Raw genomic sequence first — 22,995 nt, 5'->3', positions numbered from 1 at the left:
CTAGAATCACCAAGCAATAAGCGTAAACCGCGTCGAAAGCCGCGTTCTAAATTAATGGAGCAATTTCCTTCCTATATGCAAGAAGCGTTTTTCGGCAAGGAACTACTCGAACCTACGAAACCCGCCGTCAGTTCTACAGGTTAGTAGTAAATACATGCAAATAAAAACGAGTACAATTTTTTTTTAAATCGTTTAAATGAAATATATTAGTTTATACGTTTATTGCTTTCTTTCCTTATGGTAACACCACGTTACCACAAAAGTGATCACTGTTAGAATATGAAGTGTGAGTTTTCCCCGCGTGCGCAGCGGCGGGCGCGGGCGAGGGCGAGGCGGCGCGCGCCACGCCCGAGGCGCTCCGCGAGCCGCGCGAGCTCGACAACTCGGACAGCGACGCGGACGACGTGCTCGCCGCGCTCACCACCTTCAACGAGAACGACGCCACCGTCTTCATCACGCTCAACGCGGTACGAGCTTTACGCTGTTTCACTCACTTCCAAACGAGAAGAATTATCATTATTATTTATCATGATTATACTCTGTTGTTTTCGGTGAATTTATGGATGTATATATATTATATGGATAATCTAAATTCTTTAAATCTGTAACGGCAGAGATCGCTTTTATATCGACAAACGAATGATATTTTTAAAATCTATTAAGTTTTAAAAAGATATATCTTTAAACTAAAGTAATATTTATATTCTAAAATGTAGGAGGAAAGTGAACTACTTCGGTCACTGAAGCCTAAGGAGGAAAAAGACGACTGCATCAACGCATTTAATGATTACTACAAGCTTAAATCGGAGGCCTCAGAGGAGGGACAGCTGAAGCATACAGAAGACTCCACTGCGCTAAAGAACGCCATACTGGGCCCACAGTTGAGCGAGCCTGAGCAGACCCCTTCCGAGACACCGACACATGTGACCAAGACCGAGAATAATAATACAGGTGAAAGTCTGCACTGATTTATTTGAATTTTTTTGTTTCTATGGAACACTCAGGATATTTATATACATAATATAAAGATTTTTGCGTTGAAGAAAATCGTTCTATTCCTACAATGTTTCTTAGTAAAGAAAGATACTTGGGCAGTTATATTTGTGAGACATTAACGGGCAACAGTCCGACAAGGTACCAGTCTGATCTTGAAAGATTTATAATAAAATGGATTTTTACTTCCTCACAAATAATTATCATTACAATCTACTTTAATATTTGCAAAATGCACGGACTAAAATAAAATGTGTGAGGAAACTTGCATAATTATTACATAATTATTTGAGGAACTGGTGAGGTGCCGTAGTTTTTTTTTTTGAAGATTTTGAAGATTTATTTTTGTTAAGTTGGAAGTACAGATCATCAAGAGTAAAAGACTTCCATCAATTTGTTTATTTGGCTGTTTTTTTTAAGTCAAAGTAATTCAAAATAACACAAATTAAAAAGAACCTGTTATCAGATACAGGTTCGCAGTCGACGATTTCTCCAAAGGATGAGTTGTCTCTTCTGGGCGTGAACTTAGACGCGATGGTGCGCGACTCTCTGCCCGACATGGATAGTAACGACGTCGACGAGATTTTCAAGGGCGTGCTCACTGACGATTCGCAGGTACGATTAATATAGGGTTGGCAACACTTCATTGATAAACGACACTTAGAAAACACTTGATCTTTAAATGATTTTAAATTATTTGCAAAAGTTTTTATTGTCCTATTGATGTTTTTTTTTTTTTTTATTTTTAATATAAGCATTTATTAAATTTAAGTTAATTATTTAGGAGTCTCAAGAGTCATCTGTGTCACACGTCACCTCAATGACAGGCACACCCTATTCGCAACAGCGTCAACAATTGCAGAGTCCTATGGAATATGCCTCACCATATCATACTGAATTTGGAAGCAAGTCAGTAGTATATATAATAAGTAATCATTTTTAAGTTAAACTAAGTCTTTATTTACTATGGCTTATTATGATAATTTATATTCAAATTTAAATTAATAATTCTTAATAATTGAAAAATAAAATTCAAACGTCTTTTTACAAACATTTATCAGACAAAGTGGTCTAAATAATAATAATAATAATACACTTTATTGTACACCAAAAACAGAAATGATACATATCAAAGAAAGAAAAAATATTGACAATATATTCATTTGGTACAAAGGGCGGCCTTATCGCTAAAAAGCGATCTCTTCCAGGCAACCTTAGGGCAAAGGAAATGGTCTAGCGTCAGCATAGGTGTACAAGTTACAACAAATTTATTATAAGTATTCAAATAATTAAACATATACATACACACATACATACATATAAATAATTGTCTTGCACAAAAATGATAATTTACGAATAATGAACGTAAAAGACCAACATAAGCCATAATGTCGCCAAGAACAAGTCCTCAGCCCAGAGCGCTAACCGAGGCGTGTCGCAGCTCGCTGAGCCCGCTGTACGGCGAGGGCGCGGCGGGCGCGGGCGCGGGCGCGTGGAGCGAGCAGCCCGCGCCGCCGCCCTCCTACAACCAGCGCAGCGCCGACAAGATGCGCGCCGACGAGAGTGAGTCCGACATCTGTTGCTGCTTGTCCACGCTTTGCTTTCGGACACGCTTTTTGTTTTCATACTCGTGCAGTCCGGCCGCTCTGAGAATGCTTTTCTGACACCTGTCAATTCATCATGACTAGTGATGTAAAATAAATAACATTAGTATTATTTAGTAACATTATTTATTGCATTTTTTATGCATATTTACTCAATTTAATTTATATCTTATTATTTTTTATAGGAATTATATTTCAGTATATTCAATAAATATTCAAAATGTAAATAAATTTTTAATAAATCAGTCAATTGAATTGAATCGTAATTTCTGAATGTAAACAAAGGAAAAAAAAATAGAAATGCTTTATTTATTGGAAAATGTATATTATGAAATACATAGCTTTAAACAATGAAGACTATGTCAAACAATTTAATCGTCCAATTTGCTTGAGGAGTCGCTGTCATCTTCACTAACATGTATAATTAAATTATTGTCAATCACAGTATCTATACGGATGTCGCGGTCAAAGTCATCAAATATAATCGTTTTAGTTTTTTCAAGCACCTTCATCCAGTCATCTCTTGTGACTTTTTCGCATAATTCTTTTAAAAGCAACTTCATTTTTTTCAAAATTAAAGTGATAAGTTCTTTTATTTTCAATGTTTTTTTTTAATTAACCGACGTCAAAATAGGAGAAGATTACTCAATTCGACCGTATATATCGACTGTCCCTACGTATAATATCGAAATTGCAAAAGGCACTTTACAGGAGAGCACTATGAAGTTAATTTTGTGTACAAAATTGTCATTTATTATGCTATCCGCAAATAATTTCAGATTTAAGCTAAACTTTTATCGACAATTAAATGTATATGTCATTTTATCCAAAATTCTTCATAGTTTTTGAGAAATGTTAGTTTCAATACTTTTGATGAACGTAGAAACGTAACATTACACTTTACTACGTTCATCAATTAGTGTGAACAATCGAAACAGGCAGTTTCGATTATTTTCTTGGGAATAATTTTATCAGTTTGTCGAATGTGACTCTTTCGACATTTTACGTTGTGCATATATTACTTAGTAAATTATCGGAAGTGTCACTTTTGATACAGTACGTCAAAGTATTTTTACACGTTTCGATACTTGGCCAGTAAATTCTGAACTGTTAGGTAAGAAAAATGATGATATTTAAATAAAACAAAGACGGTAGAAACGCGACGGAAGAAGACCGATATTGAGTATACACTCATGAAGAATGTGGTTTTATATGAATTTTATAGCTTTTTCTCTTTTTTTATGAAAGTATACATAAAAAGTAGTCAGGACAGTCGATATATATATATATGTATATATATTAATGTACGTTGTTATGTTTTTGTTGGAAAGGAGTGGTACCATGATAAGGAAACCAGGATCTGATGATGTAATCCCAGAGAAATCGAGGGAAACTCGAAAACCCGCATAACTTTTTACTGGGTGTACCGATTTTGTTTATTTGTAATTTAATCGAAAGCCGGTGTTTATTATGTGGTGACATTTAAATTTCACCGAGATCTGATTAAAATTTTTGGAGTAATCTTTGATAATGCGTATTTACTTGACCATTTTTTCGTCTACCTACGTTGTATTACTTATCGATATAATTGAAGTCGGTTTTTCTCGTTTGCCTGCAAACAATTATTATTCATCTGACTGATATTATATCACTAATTTTCTTAAGTTTTGTTTGGACGTACCAGCTTTATTATATTATTAACTAACTATTATGTATTATAAAATTATAACGTTTTATTTTATGTTATCCCGACAGATTATATTAAGATTACAAAAATATTCGATTACAATTGCCTCGTTATTTTGTCACATCACTACAAAAACAAAAAGTTGACATAACCTTGAAACAGCGCCGTTTGACTTGGATAGACTTTTAAAAGCTATTCTTTTTATATTTGTTAATTAAGTAATTGTAATAATTTTAGCCCAAAATTAATATATTTACTGTAAGGTGGCATAATTAGTCGATTTTTAATTTTATCACTCGTTAATAAGGTGAATAAAAGATATTTAAAATTTTGCCGTAAATTGTACGCCAGTTCAAAGTTACATCGCTCGGTCGATCATGATCTGTCAGAAACGCATTCTTAAAACGGCCGGACTGTAATTTTAATATTTGACAAGTAAATTAACATGTATAGTTATTTGGAGAATGTAGATATTTTGTCTTCGACGACGAGTGTTTCGACGTTCGTTACGTGTGTGATTACGGTGATATAAATATTTTTTTTATTTCATTTTACAAAATGGCGGTTTTTTTTTGATGCGAAACATTTAATAGTTTTCTTTCGATGTAACAATTGTGACATCTTAGACGGTTCGATGACGTGACGTCGTTCTCCGCTCCTTCCAGGCCTCGGGTCCGCGGCGACGATATCGGCCGTGCTGTACGCGAACACGAACCACCCCGAGTGGAAGACGGAGTTCCCGAACTGGGTGGACCGCTGCAAGCAGATCCTCAAGAAGTGGCGCGCGCTCCCCTCCGAGCAGAAGGCGCCCTACCTGCAGCGCGCGCGCGACAACCGCAGCGCCATCCGCATGAAGAAGGCGCAGCAGGTACGTGCCGGCCCGCGCGAGTGCTAACCCTACTCACTGTGTGTGCGTGTGCGCCCCGCCCCGCCGCTTCCGTCCGACTAACGACTGGCGCCCGGTAGCCTTGTAGCGCAGGTGTCACTATCTGATTTATGTAGTCCATGTGTATCTGGGAGATGTTATTTTACAATGTTTGATTGGTAATCGAAACGTCGTTTGTATGACTCCGTGTATTCTTATAAATTTTTAGACATAAAGTATGTATGTTTTGTAATAAAAGATCTCATACACATGATAAATACAGATGTATATTCTTACTTCCAAAAACAAAATGCTCAATTCTTAATTCTTTTAATTTTATTATGTGTAATGAAAAGTGATATGCCAAAAACTTTTGACACTACCATATTACTTTTCTTTAATATATCGACGCCCCCGAGGAATAAAGTCGTAAAGTGCTATTACCACTGTTTTAATGTTTTAGAATTTTCGGCATCTATAGGTCGTAATACATCTTCTGATTTTTTAAGATTTTTTTTCTAGAAATCCATGAAGCTATAATAAATTATTTATATTTTCCGGAAATTATATCACAATTATAACCCATAATAATATCGTAGTCATATAATATGGAACGAACATTTGTCTCAATAAGCTGGTAAGTACATAGCACCATTTTATTCACGTAAAAAACATGGATAACTAATTTCCGTAGTACAAGTTACCGATGAGTGGTCGGTAAACGTACATTACTGCTTTACTATTAGCTTATTTTCGATACGATTTCACGTAAAGATGATTTGCAAATTCCCTTACGAATTTTAAGTTATGTATTCGTTCGTTTCATTTTTTTAAAGTATCGTAATGCATGCAAATAGTTTTCATTACATTACAACTACACGGGAATAAAATGGTTTTGTGCCTTACTTAGTATAAACTTAATATAAAAATCAGTATTGCACATTTTTGGCAATGACTTCAAAAGTACACGTGTTTATTTAGCTTGTTTTTTTATAGCTACGTGTTACGTAAAAAATGTTGAAAATAACGATGTATAATTCAATATTATAGCCCGTTTAGGACACGCGATATAACAGAAGAACTGTTTTTTGCTCGTTCTGTAAAATTTACTTTTCTCTATTACCACTTTATTTCCCCGTGGCGTCGATGTCTTATTATTATTGATTAATTTCATCTGTAATATCTCACTGCTAGTAATAGGGCCTTCTTCCGCTTGAGATATTTATAGATAGTTTTAGTATGTTCATAACTGGGACAGTATAGGCAAAATAGAAATCAAAATAATTATAAAGAAGAGAATATTTTTTTGTAACGAAAACAGCTTCATACTGATTTTATTTAAATATTTTAATTCAAATTTAATTTAAAAAATTATCCATCACAAGTTATATAGCTTGTTCTTTAGTACACTAAAGAACAAGTTATATAGCTTGTTCTTTAGTACACTAAAGAACAAGCTAGTTACAGTTTGTAAATTGATTTAATTTTTTCATATTGGCACAAAAATAAAATATTTTATATCACGTACTATGAAATGTAGCATCTACTATGTACTTCTAAAAGTATACAACTGTAATGTTTTATTCAAAATAATCTGACTTGAAAAAATGTACGACATGCATAACAGGTCAATTATTCTCTTTTTTCCTACTGATAATGTATAATGTCTCAACATAAAACTTTACTGAAAAGTATCGAAAGAATGGATATACATTTTATTTAAATGCATTAATTTGTTAGTGACCAAAATCCTTAACAAAATAGAAGTAAATTACCAATATTGTTTTTGTGTAAATACATTTTGTATGTTTCCCTTGACGTTATCTCTATAATAATTATTGTTTCGAATTTCTCTCATGATGTCCCAGTTAAAAAAACAAGTGTTTCTGTTTTTGGAGTAATACATACACGAAATGCTTCATTTGCATCACAAGTTTATTACTATTATAATTATATATTTTATCATTATCGCTTGCAAAGCTAGTGAAGCTGTAAATACTATGCACTAGATTCCAAAAATTTACCGAATGGTTAAACAAGACATCAAAATACTTTGATGACAAATGTCAATTTTTTTTTAAATTAAAATGTATAATATATTTTTTAAAGAACTATCAACGCAGTATGATGTAATTATTAATAAGTATTTAAACAAATTGTTAATTTACAATAAATAATATTACGTTATATTACTGCTAAATGTAAAAACACCGCACTGAATATTTATGCTTTCTATTTTACTTAGTTGTTGCGTAATGATTTTATTTAATATTTCGGTTTGTATTTTGTTTTAATTTTTGAAATAATAAATATTATAAAGATAAAATCGTATTTAAACTATGTATGTAATTTAAGAATTCAAACAGATTCGACTAAACGATTGTCTAATATGAAGAAGATTATGTTTAGATAATTAAGAGCCATTTCACAAAAATCAGTAACAATCCGCGAACTGGAGCGTACTGGATGCAATAATATAATTTCTATTTTTGAAATATAATAGAGCAACCTTTGTTGTAGTAACATAATGAATCAGAATTTTGATTTATATTGTGTGTACAAAATTACTAACCTTTTCATCAGTCGCCTCCCTGGGTAACTTTGAAGATTCGAAATATGTACTTTGAAGTCCTATTTTTCAATAACATCTCCCTTAAAACTGTATAAAAAATATATGTTAATATGTGGAATATATTTTTGTTGATAGACAAAGTAGATTTTTTTTCCATTTGTTTCTCCGTTAATCCGTAACAGTAAAGTTACGAAAGAACGTTAAAAGCGATATTTTAATAATTTTAAAGAACTATCTAAACCAAAGTCAACTTACATCATCTAGGAACATAAAAAAAGTAATTAAAATATTTAATTATTTTTAATACCTTTTGTATTACCTTTTTAATACTTTCGCACCACACATCAAACCCAGTAAATCAGTCGAGCGCCAGCGCTCTTAGAGGTAAGATCCACGCCAAATTTTGCGCAGCTGTCTCTTTCGTTCACACAAGCCAAGCGACTGTTGTTATAGTGTGATAAACCGCATTTAATACTTTCATAAAAATAAAAATAAAATATGCGAAAATTACTCTAAAATATTATAATAATAATTTTTGTAAACAAATGTATCATTAATTTTTTTTCTCACATTATCAATACATATTGCATTGAAATCTGTTTGTGAAGACAAATGTTTGTTTGACAATCATTTGTTAATAAATCTGTTTGTCGGTGTCATTGAGCTTATAAAAAAATTAAAGCCGCCAAAATTTGATGGTCTACTTGCATCCAAAACTATGCAACTCACATTCACACAGATTTTCTGGAGCATAATAAAATGCTACTTTATTTATATCTCGTAAATATTCGATTCATTCGTAAACTCAAAAAACCAAATCTATAAAAAAAATGTTTCATAAAATTGATTTTTTATTTTAATTTTAAATTTAATGACTATTGTTATATAACATACTTGAAATTTTTAAGAAATGAATGATGTAAAAAACATTTTATATCATACTTATTAATTTTTATTATACATTAGAAAAAGATCAAGATGGTTTTTTGGTTGTCACACTATACCAAGTAGCACAAAGATCGCGTGGCTCCGTACGATTCGCGCGATGCGACCAAATTTACCTAAACTTGCAGAGCGAAAAATTGTGAAATGGCCCTTAGCTAACGATGTCAAAAGAACACGCGTGTCGCTTAGCGTTCTACGATGACAGACTCAGAACGGAACCGCTTCGAAAGTAACGAGTAAGAAAGAGTGAGTGTAGAAACGAGTCAAGGGCGTCATGGTAGGAATCTAAGACGATTCGTCGCCGAGACGGGACGTACTAAGCGTTGGTTGGCGCGGCAGAGCTCGAGCGGCGCGGCGGAGGCGGAGGGCGGGCGCTCGCCCGCGACGCCTGGCGCCTCGCCCGGCGTGAACGCGCCGACTGGCGCCCAGCCCAGCGCCCCGCCCGGCGCACCGCCCAGCGCCCCGCTCGGCGCCTCGCCCGGCGCGCCGCCCAGCAGCGCCGCAGTCGGACCGGTGCGCGCGCCCAACGTGACGGTGACGGCGGGCGGGCTCCTGGAGGCGGACGCGCACATCCGCGTGCTCACCCCCTCCGAGATCATGCGCACGCTGCCGCGCCTCGCGCCCCCACCCGCGCCCCCCGCGCACCTCCCGCACCTCGCCCACCTCGCGCCCGTGCCCGCGCCATACACGGTACTCGCCTCGCGCGCTCGCATATGCACGACCACACGTCACACTCGTATTCATATACCTAATTTTAAACATGTTTTTTTTTGTAGAGCTTACATTAACGACACAACGACACAATCCGAACTCTACGTTTGGTTATTAGTAATATTATATTAATGTTTTATTAACTATTTTCGAAACTACATCTAATTTACTGTAACTCGTAACAGATACTCCTCGTTATCTCTCGCAAGAGTGTACTTTCGAGATACTACACCACTCACATCACTCGTCGCGACACAGTACCATTGAAGTGTGTATGCGAGTTGCTTTCCGGTATTGTTGGGTGATCCTTCGCGCTTCCTTCGATTTAATTTAATATAATTTACAAATTCTGACGTCACCCAACAAATTTTATCTGTTTAATGGCGTTGTAAGCTGTGTGATTATTTATTTTAAATTTTCTTTTAGCTTATTTTATTTTAATTCGAGGACACAACTCTCAAAACGCCTCCCGGACTCGCGTCCTCTGTATCCGTAACGTTGTTTATTTTAATTTTCGCTTTGTCTTGGTAGTTTTGGCTTTAACATAGGATTTTGGTGGCTGGTACTGGTGTTCTAACAATTCTAACCTATACTTATATGTAGATGACAATTTTGTTGCGTTTTTATGCTCATGATACATTGTATATTAGTTATAAGTTTACAGGTAGTAGGATAACGTAAACGATAAGACTAATTAAATTTTAATATTGTTGCAGTAATTACACGAGTTTATTAAATATAAATATCATAAACTTTCAACATTTCATATAAAGTTAAATAAAATAATTAACTGTGTAACAAAAGTAAGGAATAACTAGCATGGTACTACGATTATAAAATAAAATAATAATTTCTCACATTAACCGTCATAATATATTCTTAAGAAGGAATAATAGATTTATATAATCTAAATACAAAGCATTAAAAAATGTACATTTTAAAAATGATTTTGCATGTAATCGTTGGTAGTACATTTATTTTAAAATAAGTTATTATATTTTTAGCACGATATTTTTAGTAGTCGCTTAGAATTGATCTGAAGGAACGTTTCATTAGAACAGATCATTTCAATGGATCTGTACTGATATAAATTCTTTATTTTTTTTGCACAAATTTTTAAAAATATGCTTATAAAACAATTATATTTCCATTTATAGTAGTAATTAAACAAGTCTCGTTAAATGTACAGAAAAATAAATAGTTTTTAAAGTTAGAATTTCATAAGGGGCCATCCATAAATTACATCGCACGAATTTCACTATGTTTTGAGACTTTCCGTCCTTGTCCATAGTTGGTCACATTTATGAGAACATATATATAAAAATTTATAAAAGATCCTTACACTAACTAGTACAGCGTGTGTCAATTTGACAACATAACAATTATAAACTTTAATTTTTTTTAAGTAAATAGTTATTAGGTATGTAGTTCAAATATTAAGCTTTTATACTTACAATCAGATATAATATTATATTTTGAAATGTGATGTCACAAAATTTTGAACCCTTTCCCACCACTTGTAACAAAATGTCGCACTTCGTCGACCCCCCACTCCCCGCCTAAAGTGTGACGTAATTAATGGATGCACCCTAAGAGCGATGTCGGCCGCTACGATGTCGGCCGGCCCGCGGGACGGGTGTGCGCCGGTAGCGGCAGCGGCAGACGCAGTGACAGTGTGGGTGCGGTGCGCAGGAGCAGGAGCGCGCGGTGAGCCAGCAGCGCAGCGCGCGCGAGGCGGAGCAGGAGCGCCAGTGGAAGCAGCTGCAGCAGATGCGCCAGCAGCAGACGCAGCAGCAGCAGCAGATCATACACGACCAGCGCCTGCAAGGTAGCGCTATATCACGGCGCGCGCGACGTGCTTAGGCTCGCCCGTTAATCATATGGACTCGAAATGGTTTCGGAAACACCACGAAATCTCACAATTTCGTGGAAGTTTACAAATTTCTATCACAATGCTTTATTTTTTGAAAATTTAATCAGATTATTCTTATATTTAAATTTCTTATTCTAAAAATATAAATGGGTGCTAATTAAACAGACCTCTTTTTAATAGCGATATTTGGCCTCACCCCATAAATTTGCTCCCGATTGTCTATAGACTTACTCCATATTTTCATTACATCAGAATAATTCTACTTATAATTGATTTTAAGACTAAAGATTTAATATTAAATACAAAATCTCTTGATATTTCGAACTTATCGGCGTCAAACACTCGACGATTCAAAGTTGCAGAGAGAAAAACAAAAAGCTTGTTAGTAGGTACATTTCGAGACAACTTCAAACTTGTAAATACATGTATCATCGTACACGAGTCTTTTTTATTATGGTTAGTTTGACACACACTTCCGCACGAATTGGTTTGTTTAGTTATATTTCAGTTAGTGTCACTTTTCGTTGTATACAGATAAAAAGTTTTTGTTAGTTATGAGTCCTAAAAAGTATGAATGCTTGACGATTGCTGAAAAGAAGAAGTAAATCGAAAAAGTAGAGGGAGGTGAGAAGAAAGGTGACTTGTGTCATTGTTAAAGAATAGCAGCAGTTAATAAATTTGTATGTAATAATTGATCAACACGTAATAATTCGAAGTTTTATTTATTTTCTCTCAAAAATTTCGAACCATTTGATATTTCGAACACTCGATAATTCGTAATATTTTTCGAGTCCCCGAGTTTCGAATTAACGAGAGTCGACTGTATTAACAAATAAAAGCAAAGTCGCCGCGGCGACAGGTTCAGCGGTCGTAGTATAATAATGACGTAGCGTGTCCCGTTGAAGCAGCGATGCAGCGGCTGCGCGGCGCCGAGGGCAGCCCGCCGCCCGACGCGCCGCGCGCCGCCTTCCCCGCGCAGCGCTTCCCGCTGTACGCCAGCGACGACATCAACCGCCAGCTGCGCGACCTGCTGCAGCGCCACCCCGATAAGATGTGGCCGCCGCGTGAGTGTTGCTCTATAATATGTATTGTCATTGATTGTCTCTATTTAGTAAAAAAAAAAAAAAACCTATATTTAGGGTCTGTGGATACACTTGTAGTTGCTGGCACAGCATCCTCTATCTATCTTTTCGATCCCGGTTTCTTGAGCTTCGTCAATACAATGACTGTGCCTTCGATAAATCTACTTTCAAATAACGGCATCAGTACAAATGTCCGCTCCCTCCACCGAGTTCGCTGACCTTGTGTCGCCGTCCGCAGAGGCGTCGGGCGAGGAGAACGAGGGCGCCGCTTTCCGCTCGCCGCTGCCCGTGGCTGTACGCGCGCGCGCGCCCGCGCCTCTTCGCCCGGAACACGGTCAGTGCCTGCACCTGTATAAAATTAAAAAAAAAAAAAATAGTTTAGATAGCTAACTAACCATTTTTTTAAACAACTTTAAATTTAATGTCATAAATTAAATATCAAATTTAAATCAAATTAAATATCATAGTAAAATTGTGATTGCAAAATAAATAATAATAGTGATATACCCTGCGGTTACCAACCCGCCTGCCCAGCGTGGATAAAACACATGGGTTCACGCCATTTTTGGCTCGAACTTGATGTCCAGCAGTGGACTGTGATAGGCTGAAGTGTGGATGATAGTCATATAAATAAAAACTAAATTTTATTCATTTCATTCTGTACGCAAACTGCTGTATACCTACTTACTATAATCTATTTCACATAGGATGGGTACGGTGACATTTGACATGTTCCAATACACGCTCACTATTTTCAACAAATCGGATAAATATACATTTTTAAAAATCACCAATTAGTTTCCAAAGCAAATAATAATGCTTGATTAGATTGAAATTGTATTTATATATGCGTTTTTACTTTTTAAACAAAATAAAAAAGGTACAGAAAAAATGATAACTTAAAATTACAGGCATGAAACGAAACGTTTAATGATAGGGATTGACACGTAGTAATCGGCTAAAATAAATAATCGTAACGGCCATCTTGTGAATCGCGTCATCTCACTGACTGAGATATCTCAATCAGTAGGTACTTTCTGTCTCATGTATGCTTCCCTTGTTTCGGTATTGCCAGTTGCTATAGTTGTATTTGTTGCTGTTTTATTGTTGTTAAGTTCTGTTATTATTTTTTTAGTTATTCATTTTGTGTGTGTGTTCTGATCTTTAAAATGCCGAAAAGAACAAAGAAGACCGTTTCAAACAGTCAATTGGTTGTCCGCTTTCGGGAATACTTTGAACGGGAGTGAGAAAATAGCGGTCCATTATTATCTGTCAACCACATAGTGGATCGAGTTGCACAGGCACTTGAAATTAGGCATAATACAGTGTCAAAAATTACTTCAGCCTATCGCAGTTCACTGTTGGACATAGGCCTCCACAAGCTTGTGCCAAAAAATGGCGTGAACTCATGTGTGTAGCCTATAGTCACCATGCTGGGCGGGTTGGTGACCGCAGGGCCGGCTTTGTCGCACTGAAGACGCTGTTGCCCGTCTTCGGCCTGTGTATATCAAAGCCAGCAGTTGAATGGTTATCCCGCTATCGGTCGGCTTTATAAGTTTAGAGGTGGTAGTGGAACTGTGTTATCCCTTAGTCGCCTCCTACGACACCCACGGGAAGAGATATTATATTCTTTATTGCCGTAGCCACACAGCTTATTGTCAAAAATAAGTAAAGAAAAGTATGGTGACACCAATATGGAAGATAATAAGTTATCAACTCCCAAAAAGAGGCAAAGGAAATAAATGTTTGGTCGTTGAGGTTGAATATGATTATTAGCGGAGAAATGAGTTGCCCACAGTTTTACAATAATTAATGTCTTTGAAAGGTGCTAAATTATTTAATGGAAGTGTGACATTGTTATGGCGACTTTTAAATAAAATTGGATTTACTTAAAATAAAAAAAAGTTAACAAGCGGCAAAGTGCGTGAAAACTTTGTGACATTCTTAGAAAATGCGAAAAACATTACGGATTGGAACAACGTAGTATTCCTTGACTAGACATGGTTGAACGCCAATTATACTGTTGGCAAAGTGCATGGACAGACGACACTGCTCATTCTTCGACTAAAGTACCGGAGGGTAAAGGCGAACGAGTAATAATTTGCCACGTGAGCTGTGTTAATGGGTTTGTCGATAACTCATTTCTCGCGTTTAACACCACCCTTAAAATATTATTAATTCACTATAGCGATGATTAATTTTTAATAAGTAGTTAAAAAAATTTTTTATATAATCGATTAAAGGTTAACTGCATTTGTACTCGATAATCGAATTACATCAATTAATTATGGCATGGTCACCTCACTATAGAGTTAATTTGACATGTGTCACCGTACCCATCTTACGTGAAATAGACTATACTTACTATACTGAGCCCTTTCAGGCCCTGTGCTTGTGTAGAATTCGAAATGTGATACTGATTTCTTTTTCTTCTAGTAATATTAGCTCTCAATTCTAGTTATAATTCAACATCGTCTCGTCACCGGAGAGAACGCCCAGATGCAGCAAATCATTACAACTCCGAACACCGCACAAATTATAGACCAGAAGCAAGGTGCTTCGTCCCAAGGTTCGTAACTAACATACTACCAGGAGTGACGTAATATACTAGTATTTAGAAGAAAAATAGCTGTGCCCGCAACTCCGTCCGCTTGGAATATAACAAACAACTTATAATTCAGTTTGCAATTATTCAAAGAAAAATCTAAAATAAAAAGTAGCCTAAGTTACTTCTTGTTACATTAGCTATCTGCCAGTGAAAGTCCCGTCAAAATCGGTTCAGCCTTTTCAGAGATTAGCCGGAACAGACAGACAGACAAAAATTGTAAAAAAAATGTTTTGGTATATGTACCGTGTATACATCCATATTGCTGTGTGTTATATTACTGTGTAGCTACGGCATTAAAGAATATAGCCACCCTCCTCTCTTCCCGTGGGTGTCGTAAGAGGCGACTAAGGGATAACACAGTTCCACTACCACCTTGGAACTTATAAAGCCGACCGATGACAGGATAACCATCCAACTGTTGGCTTTTAAATACACAGGCCGAAGACGGGCAGCAGCGTCTTCGGTGCGACAAAGCCAGCCCTGCGGTCACCAACCCGCTTGCCCAGCGTGGTGACTATGGGCAAAAAACATAAGTTCACGTTATTTTTGGCGTAAACTTGTGGAGGCCTATGTCCAGCAGTGGACTGTATAGGCTGTAATGATGATGATGACTCCAATTTTATTTATTTGTATATAAAGTATTGATTTGTATTACCTCCGCAATCGTTCTTCAAGTCGACTGAAGACATAATCGACTTGTTTTTAGTGCGGAGAATAGTAATGTGTGTGGTAATCCGTTATACATTTATGCTTCCTTCGCAAAGTGTTCGCTTTGTTTTTTTTTTAAGCTTAAATATAGTGAATGGCACACCGACAAATTAAAAAAAAGTATTATATAAACGAACCAGTAATGTGTTTTAGATAAATAATAGTCTTATCTATGTACTATAGCTTCCAATATCGACAAACAAGACACCGGGGCTGACCAAGGAACCGATGAGATGGACATCGGAGACATGGACAAACTGGAACAAGATTCGGGAAATATAGGAGAGGTAAATTCCAAAGGAATGACAATAACTTCCATAACTTATTGTTAATCTTTTTAACAGAGATCAAAAAATTAGCTGGTAAAAATAATAATGTAGAGTTAAATCTATGAGTCAAAATTATTAGTTCAAATTCAATTATAATAATTTGTGTCTACCATAATTAAATGTATTATATTTTTGAAATATTGAGAATAACAGGTAATTTCTCCTGATTTTAGATCGATATTTTCATTTATAGAGTCAAAACACGCTTTTCTGATCGTCTATAACAAACGTAGTTCTATACCACAATAGTCACGTAGAAGTGACGTAAGTGCGTTGCGCTCGCAGGTGGACATCCTGACGGGGTTGGGCGGCGAGGACGACGAGGAGCTGCTGGAGTCGCTGACGGCGGAGATTGGCGAGCAGTTCAACATCCTAGAGTACGCAGACCCCGAGCTGGCGGCGCTGGGCGACGAGCACCTGCTGGACGGGCTCGAGCTGCCTGACGACGTGCCCGAGCGCCTCGAGCGCCACGCCAAGCGCTCGCCCGAGTACGTAGGGCCTGCCTCGCCTGCCACTTACTATTTTTGTACACGAATAGGTCGCCAAATAGTAAGCGGTCGCCGTAGTATATCAACATCATTATCATATCATTATTCTGGCAATACCCGAAGCTTCACAAGTGGCTTACGGACAGACGGGCTAGATTTGAGCCAAATATTTCCAATTGTACCCTTTTTTATTTATATATTTATTTTATTTTATTTTTAACGTGGGGAAAATCTGACACCATCCGGTGCCCTAGCCCAAGGGGAAGGAGACTCTTACTGAATAAAAACTATCCACGTGTGAGCACACCTCCGCCTAAGTGGAGCGAGATGGGGTCGCACTAGCATGCACCATCTCGCCCCGGCGGCCGGCCCGAATGAAAACATCCGGGCCCCGGCAACCAGAGAAGGGTGGCACCCACAAGATAAGCCCTCCCGACGACTTGTGGGGTCTCAAACCAGCCGAAGGTCTCCAAGCCAGGCAGGCCTGACCTCCAACGGATCGCACCGAGCAACCGAGCAAAGCTCCAGTGAGTTCAGCGCGATCCGGCAACTACTCCACGGTTCCGCCGGACTGCACCGACGACCGAGCTAAAAGCTCCAGGCAGCCAGCACAGCCCGGCCCTCACATAACTGGTCTGCCGGATTGCACCATCAACCGAGCAAGCTCCAGGGAGCCAGCGCAACCCGACCGGCACACCGCGCTTTCGCGCCACCGCGCTTTTGCGCCACAGGGCGGACGACTGAACCACCCGCCCCGTCCGTCCGCCGGTTTTTGGTTCACGGGGGTCTAGGACCTAAGACCTACCACTCGCAGGAACCAGGCGAGTGGCGTTCCCCCATCCGCCACCTAGGGTACGCGCCCAGTATCAGATCCGGCAACTTCCCCTGGGTTCCTACTGTACCCTACCTAAATGATTTACTATATCACCTGGCATTTCGTTATAAGTTTATACTTTCACAGTCTCTATGAACAAGTGTTTACTTTTGATTCTTTTCTCCATGAGGAGCTTACGTAACGTAGAATCAAAAACTGTCATCTTTTGTAAACGAGACTCTTCTTTTTGTTTTACTATTTGAGATCTGCATTTTTAATTTCCAAACTTAGTTTATTGTATTAGTCAATACTTTTATGGGACTTACTACGATTGTCATTTTGAAACTTCCAATGTTTCGTTGTGTTTGCAGTTATGGTCACGGGTGACTAATTTCAAAACATCAAGAAGACAATCTCGTTATGACCCAGAAAAAAAATGACCGAAAAGTTTAAGTAAATCGAATATTTGTTCTATCCATAATATCTTTGTTTCCCTTGGTCATTCCTACTGTCACCCAATTAAAGGTTCTGTTCTAATGTAGGTGTGTTATTTGTTTAACGGTGCTAAACTTTAAATGGACTATATAAGCTTCCATGTAATTGTGTTAAACAATCTTTTTTACTATATAGATTCTTGTTCTGTTTCAGGGATGAATCTGATCCTAAGATGGACAATAAGATGGACAGTGAACTACATAAGTCAGTAAAGAATATAGAATCCACGAAATCGGACGTTAAACATGACTCGACTAAAGTGAAATCCGAATCACAAGATTCAAAACCTGATGCGCCTGTGACAAGCATAGGCCAGATGTTCCAGGATGGAATTCAGAGAGTTATATCACAGAATCATCAGATGTCTTTGCAGGTATTATTTTATTACTTAAACTCCATCCAAAAATAAAAGTCTTATTTTGTAAAGAAATATGGCGAAATGGGTTACCATAGACTACTATAGTGCTGTGGTGTATGTTGATAAATGTCGATGTCGGTAAATTTAATATGGTGCATTTCTGCTGGCGCTATGCAAGGCCATAGAATTAGTGTTTTTCCACAGATTAATAATAATATAGTAAGTGTATATAGTATAGTGTAGTAATTGATACTACCTCTATAATAGGTACTACCTCTACTTGAAAATTATATAGATGTAATGAGGAATTAAACTAAATAAAACATTAACATATATTTATTACATTTGGCAAACCATACGATAATCGTCGCTTGATGAGTCGTCTGACATACAAACAATAAATGGTGGTGTTAAATTGTCCGTTGCTTCATCTATCGGCCCATCTAGTCTCATAATTTTATTTTCTTCGTTGATCGCGTGATCGATGCAGTTTTTCCAAGATGTTGCGTCTATTTTTGTAATACTTTCTTGCATTAATTGCTTCACTTCGGTCATTTTATACGTTTTATTATTTCTGCCGACGTATGATTTGATTTGAGCCCATATCAATTCTATCGGGTTTAATTTAGTGACACGGAGGAAGGCGTAAAACTGTAATATTTTTAATGGCTGCGTACTGATCAATAAAATACTTTTTTGTGTGTTTAGTTTTATCTTTTTTTTTTTTTATGTCACTAGGTCGGCAAACAAGCGTACGGCTCACCTGATGGTAAGCGACTACCGTAGCTTATAGACGCCTACAACACCAGAAGCACCGCAAGCGCGCTGCCGACCCAATCCCCAATCTATTTTACACAATCATTTAATAATACAATCTATTTTTGCCATTAAATGTGCTTTGGTTTCTTCTTCCTTGAAGGAAATTTCTTTTACACGCAACCACTCTTGAATTTCTGCCTTCCTCCAACCCATATTAGACAAACGATCCAATTGCCTGGAGTGATAAGGCGCATTGTCCATTACAATAACTGACCCCGGCTCCACTTTTGCAAGGATGTCTTGAAACCTGCAATTATTAATATTATTATACTTTATTGCACGCCAAACACACATAGGAAAGTACAATCAGATTTTTTTTTTTACAAAGGCGAGCTTATCTCTGTAAGAGATTTCTTCTAGCAACCTTGGAGATTCTGAGAAGAAGTGTGAAACGGTGCAATTAGTGCTTAGTGCTTAGTGCTTAATAGTTAATATTTAAAATTCAACTTTTTTAAAATTGTGTGCATGTGGATCTTTGAATGAAGGAAGATCTTCATCATCATTGATTGCCCTCAAAACTTTATCTACAGTTAGCAATTCTTAATCGTGAAAGAATTTGTGTACTTTCCTCCTTATCGCGGTTAGCGTGAAATCGTCTAAATTATTTATGATTGATGGCCTCCCGCTGGTCTCCAACGACGGTTCAGCTGAAGGTGGTCTGGGATTATTCTGTTCTTTAACGACTCTTTGGATTGTCTTATCCGAAGTCTCAATTATTTCGGCTGTGTTTTTTTATTATATTTTATTATTTCTTATATGAATAGGCCACCAATGTTTTATTTACGTATTTGAAAACGTTGGTTGCAATGCAATGCCTTTCATTCTCAGTCAGATGAATTCTCAGTCAGACACTGGACTTTCTTTCATAGGAGGCAACAAAAATTAAGGTGGGTCCGGTATCATTACTTGGGTCAGGATTCCTCAATTGAGATGACCTAGGCGTTGGGCCTGACTTAGATGACTGACACTTTAGAAGGTCCAGACAGGGGGTCAAGGTAGCGCATAGTCAACCTCTGAAAATACCAAAAAGTAGATTTTTCTATTAGGCCTGACATACTAAATCATCTAAGTGCGATATCCTGAATGAAAATATGCATGTAACTACAGATTATACCAATATTATATTACTATATAATATTGGTTGGTATATATTACTATATAATATTGATATTGCATTTTATTTCTCAGTTTTTATTATTTCATCTATTATCTATTAATTATTAGAAAATATGATGCATTGTAAGTAGCCTTTTTTGTTTGTCATCTTATTATGAATCATATTACTTATAAGATATAGATAGATAACTTTGAGATTTACATTCAGAAATTTGTTTCCTTTTCCAATGTGTTAGTTTTATTCAATTTGTAGGTGTGAACGACATTTCGATACAATAAAGTTAATAATTTAAGCTAAAAATGTAAGATATTAATATTGATTTCCATAACCGCCATCTGTCACAAGCAGTGGTTAATGACTTCTATAACAATTACGTTACGCTACAAGCTTGTAAGTGAAAATTACAAAAGGCGCGCGCCTCTAACTCGGCGCATCGTTTTATTATAACTTCTTACAGGGCGTAGAGTTGTGTGTTACTAGGTGCATGGCATTACTAGTTGTAGTAGTACTGTTGTTTTAAAATATCACTGACAAATACCAGTACAAAATACTAGGTTCTCGACTACTCGATACTGGTATTCTAAAAATACTACGTTTATCTCGCCTCCTCTTATCGTAAATGCTTAACGCACGAGCGAGATGGAGATGATATTTTCAAAAAACTACAACAACAAGGACAAGATGACGCTGTATGCTCACGTATTAAAAATACTGCGTTTACCTCACCTCCTCTTAGCGTAAACGCTTAAGCACAAGTGAGATGGAGATGATATTTTTAATACTTGTGAAAAAATACCGCACATATACAGTAAAAGTAGTATTTTTCTAAACCAGTCACAGTGACAGACTGTGACATTTATATAACGAGTATTTATACCAGTGACGATAAATACGCCTCATGTGCCTATTGCGTACATAATTACACACAAGACTTTTTTTCATCAATGTTTTCTTATGACGTGTTATCACGTAAATATATCGTCCGTTAACCGATTTTTATTAGACAACAAATTTTTTTTCCTACTCTGACAATGTGAAATCAAGAGTGATTTGACTTACCTCGTAGAAATGAAGTTCAAATAGAAATCCAGTCGAAGGCGAATTCGGGGTACTTAAAACTTTGCAAATAGTCGTCAATACGAATATAAACACGGTCCAAATCACAAAGAAATCGGAAGTCCACAAATGAAAGCCAACTTGGCGTGAGCTGTAGAAACACAAACACACAGTGAATAATTGTGTTTGCTGGCAAACGAAAAAACCGACTTCAATTACATCGACAAGTAATACAACGTAGGTAGACAAAAAACAGTTACGTCAATACGCATTATCAAAGATTACTCCAAGAGTTGTAATCAGATCTCGATCAAATTTAAATGTGACAACATCATAAACATCGGCTTTCGATTAAATTAAAAATCATCAAAATCGGTACACCAAGTAAAAAGTAATGTGGATTTTCAAGGGTTTCCCTCTTTCCCTCAATTTCTCTGGGATCCCATAATTAGATCCTGGTTTCCTTATCACTGTACCACACCTGGGATATCTCCTTACCAACAAAAAAAGAATTATCAAAATCGGTTCATAAACGACGAAGTTATCCCCGAAGATATATAAAAATATAGATATATATATATACGGTCGACTTGAGTAACCTCCACCTTTTTTTGAAGTCGGTTAAAAAAGCACCCGTAACGCAAGACATTCACGAAACGAATGTCTAATGTGGCGCGTAGTGACTAGTCGCTGCATTTGCCGATCTCAGTGTTACCAGACTAGAATTTAGATTAAGAGGGTTGGTATCGTTCATCTGGTTTTTATTCGTTCTTAAAGGATTTTTTTTCATTTCTGGCCAAAACCACGTGCATGGTATACTAGGAAATCCATATAACATTATCTGATAATTTCTTTTTTTATATTTTTCTGTAATCTAATATATAAAATTCTCGTGTCGTGGTGTTTGTAGTTAAACTTCTCCGAAACGGCTTGACCGATTCTCATGAAATTTTTTGTGCATATTGGGTAGGTCTGAGAATCGAACAACATCTATTTTTCATACCCCTAAGTTATAAGGGGGGGGGGGGGGTATTAAAAGGTTAATAACGTAGGTATAGGGTAAAACAACGTTTGCGGGGTCAGCTAAATTTTCTATACAAATAGTTTTTTGATAAATTGAACGATATAAGATTAGCAACATTAGCAGGGTGCAGCCTGCATGCGCGTTTCAAATTAGATCTCCGACTACTTTTCGGTATTTGAGGTTACTCTGTGTTGTGACAGCCTTTTCATGCATCGCCATTTCGTTCATGTTGTAATTAATATCTAATTAAAACCTTTTTCACTTAGAAACTAATTAAAGTACAGGAAAATTTTAATCAATATTTAAAGTATATTCGTATTAGGGGCACATTGCCTTAGCTGGGGCTCCACACTATCGTGTAACAACTCCTTTAAAAAAAGTATTTGCAATTTGATGACAAAGAAAGGAAAGTTATTTATTGGCCTCATTATAAACAATTACATCCTGCACAGTAAAACAAAGTAATAAATAAAAGGTAAAAACGAATACAGAGGCAAGATTAGAAATTTAAAAACATAAAACAAGTTCAAGAAGGCCAACCAGGTCTCTTTTTTTTACGTGGGGAAATCCATCATATCATCATCGTCACCGACTATCGGCCGGCGACAGGCCAACCAGGTCTCTGCCTCAGCATTACTTAGCAGCAAATGTTTACTGCTAAGGCGCTGTTCCTCTGTCAGAGCCTGCATTGGTGACATACTGAACAAACGCCACAAGAACATACTAAACTTATAAAAAAAAGAATATAAAATAAAAAATTAAGGAAAAAAACACATAAAAAATATCATAATAAAAATAATAATAAAAACACAATCATATAGCCCCTTTCATTAAAAAATTAATTAAA

At 36.8% G+C, this 22,995-nt stretch overlaps 1 protein-coding gene across 1 annotated transcript in view; it reads left to right on the top strand.

The window, feature by feature from the left end:
• LOC123655110 (histone-lysine N-methyltransferase 2C-like) overlaps window positions 1–22,995 on the top strand; it is an 83,839-nt gene that overhangs the window by 25,667 nt on the left and 35,177 nt on the right. The window contains 14 exon segments of the mRNA XM_045590948.1: window positions 5–190; window positions 310–467; window positions 717–957; window positions 1,460–1,608; window positions 1,778–1,906; window positions 2,424–2,556; window positions 4,950–5,172; window positions 8,948–9,356; window positions 11,070–11,232; window positions 12,156–12,545; window positions 14,791–14,901; window positions 15,832–15,935; window positions 16,263–16,465; window positions 17,928–18,147. Of these exon segments, the coding sequence (XP_045446904.1) occupies window positions 5–190; window positions 310–467; window positions 717–957; window positions 1,460–1,608; window positions 1,778–1,906; window positions 2,424–2,556; window positions 4,950–5,172; window positions 8,948–9,356; window positions 11,070–11,232; window positions 12,156–12,545; window positions 14,791–14,901; window positions 15,832–15,935; window positions 16,263–16,465; window positions 17,928–18,147 (2,819 nt within the window).

The sequence above is a fragment of the Melitaea cinxia genome, chromosome 7 (genome assembly GCF_905220565.1).
Source record: "Melitaea cinxia chromosome 7, ilMelCinx1.1, whole genome shotgun sequence".
Classification (NCBI taxonomy): Eukaryota; Metazoa; Arthropoda; class Insecta; order Lepidoptera; family Nymphalidae; genus Melitaea; species Melitaea cinxia.
Note: the sequence above shows the minus strand (reverse complement) of the source record. Positions and strands in the feature narration are given on the sequence as shown.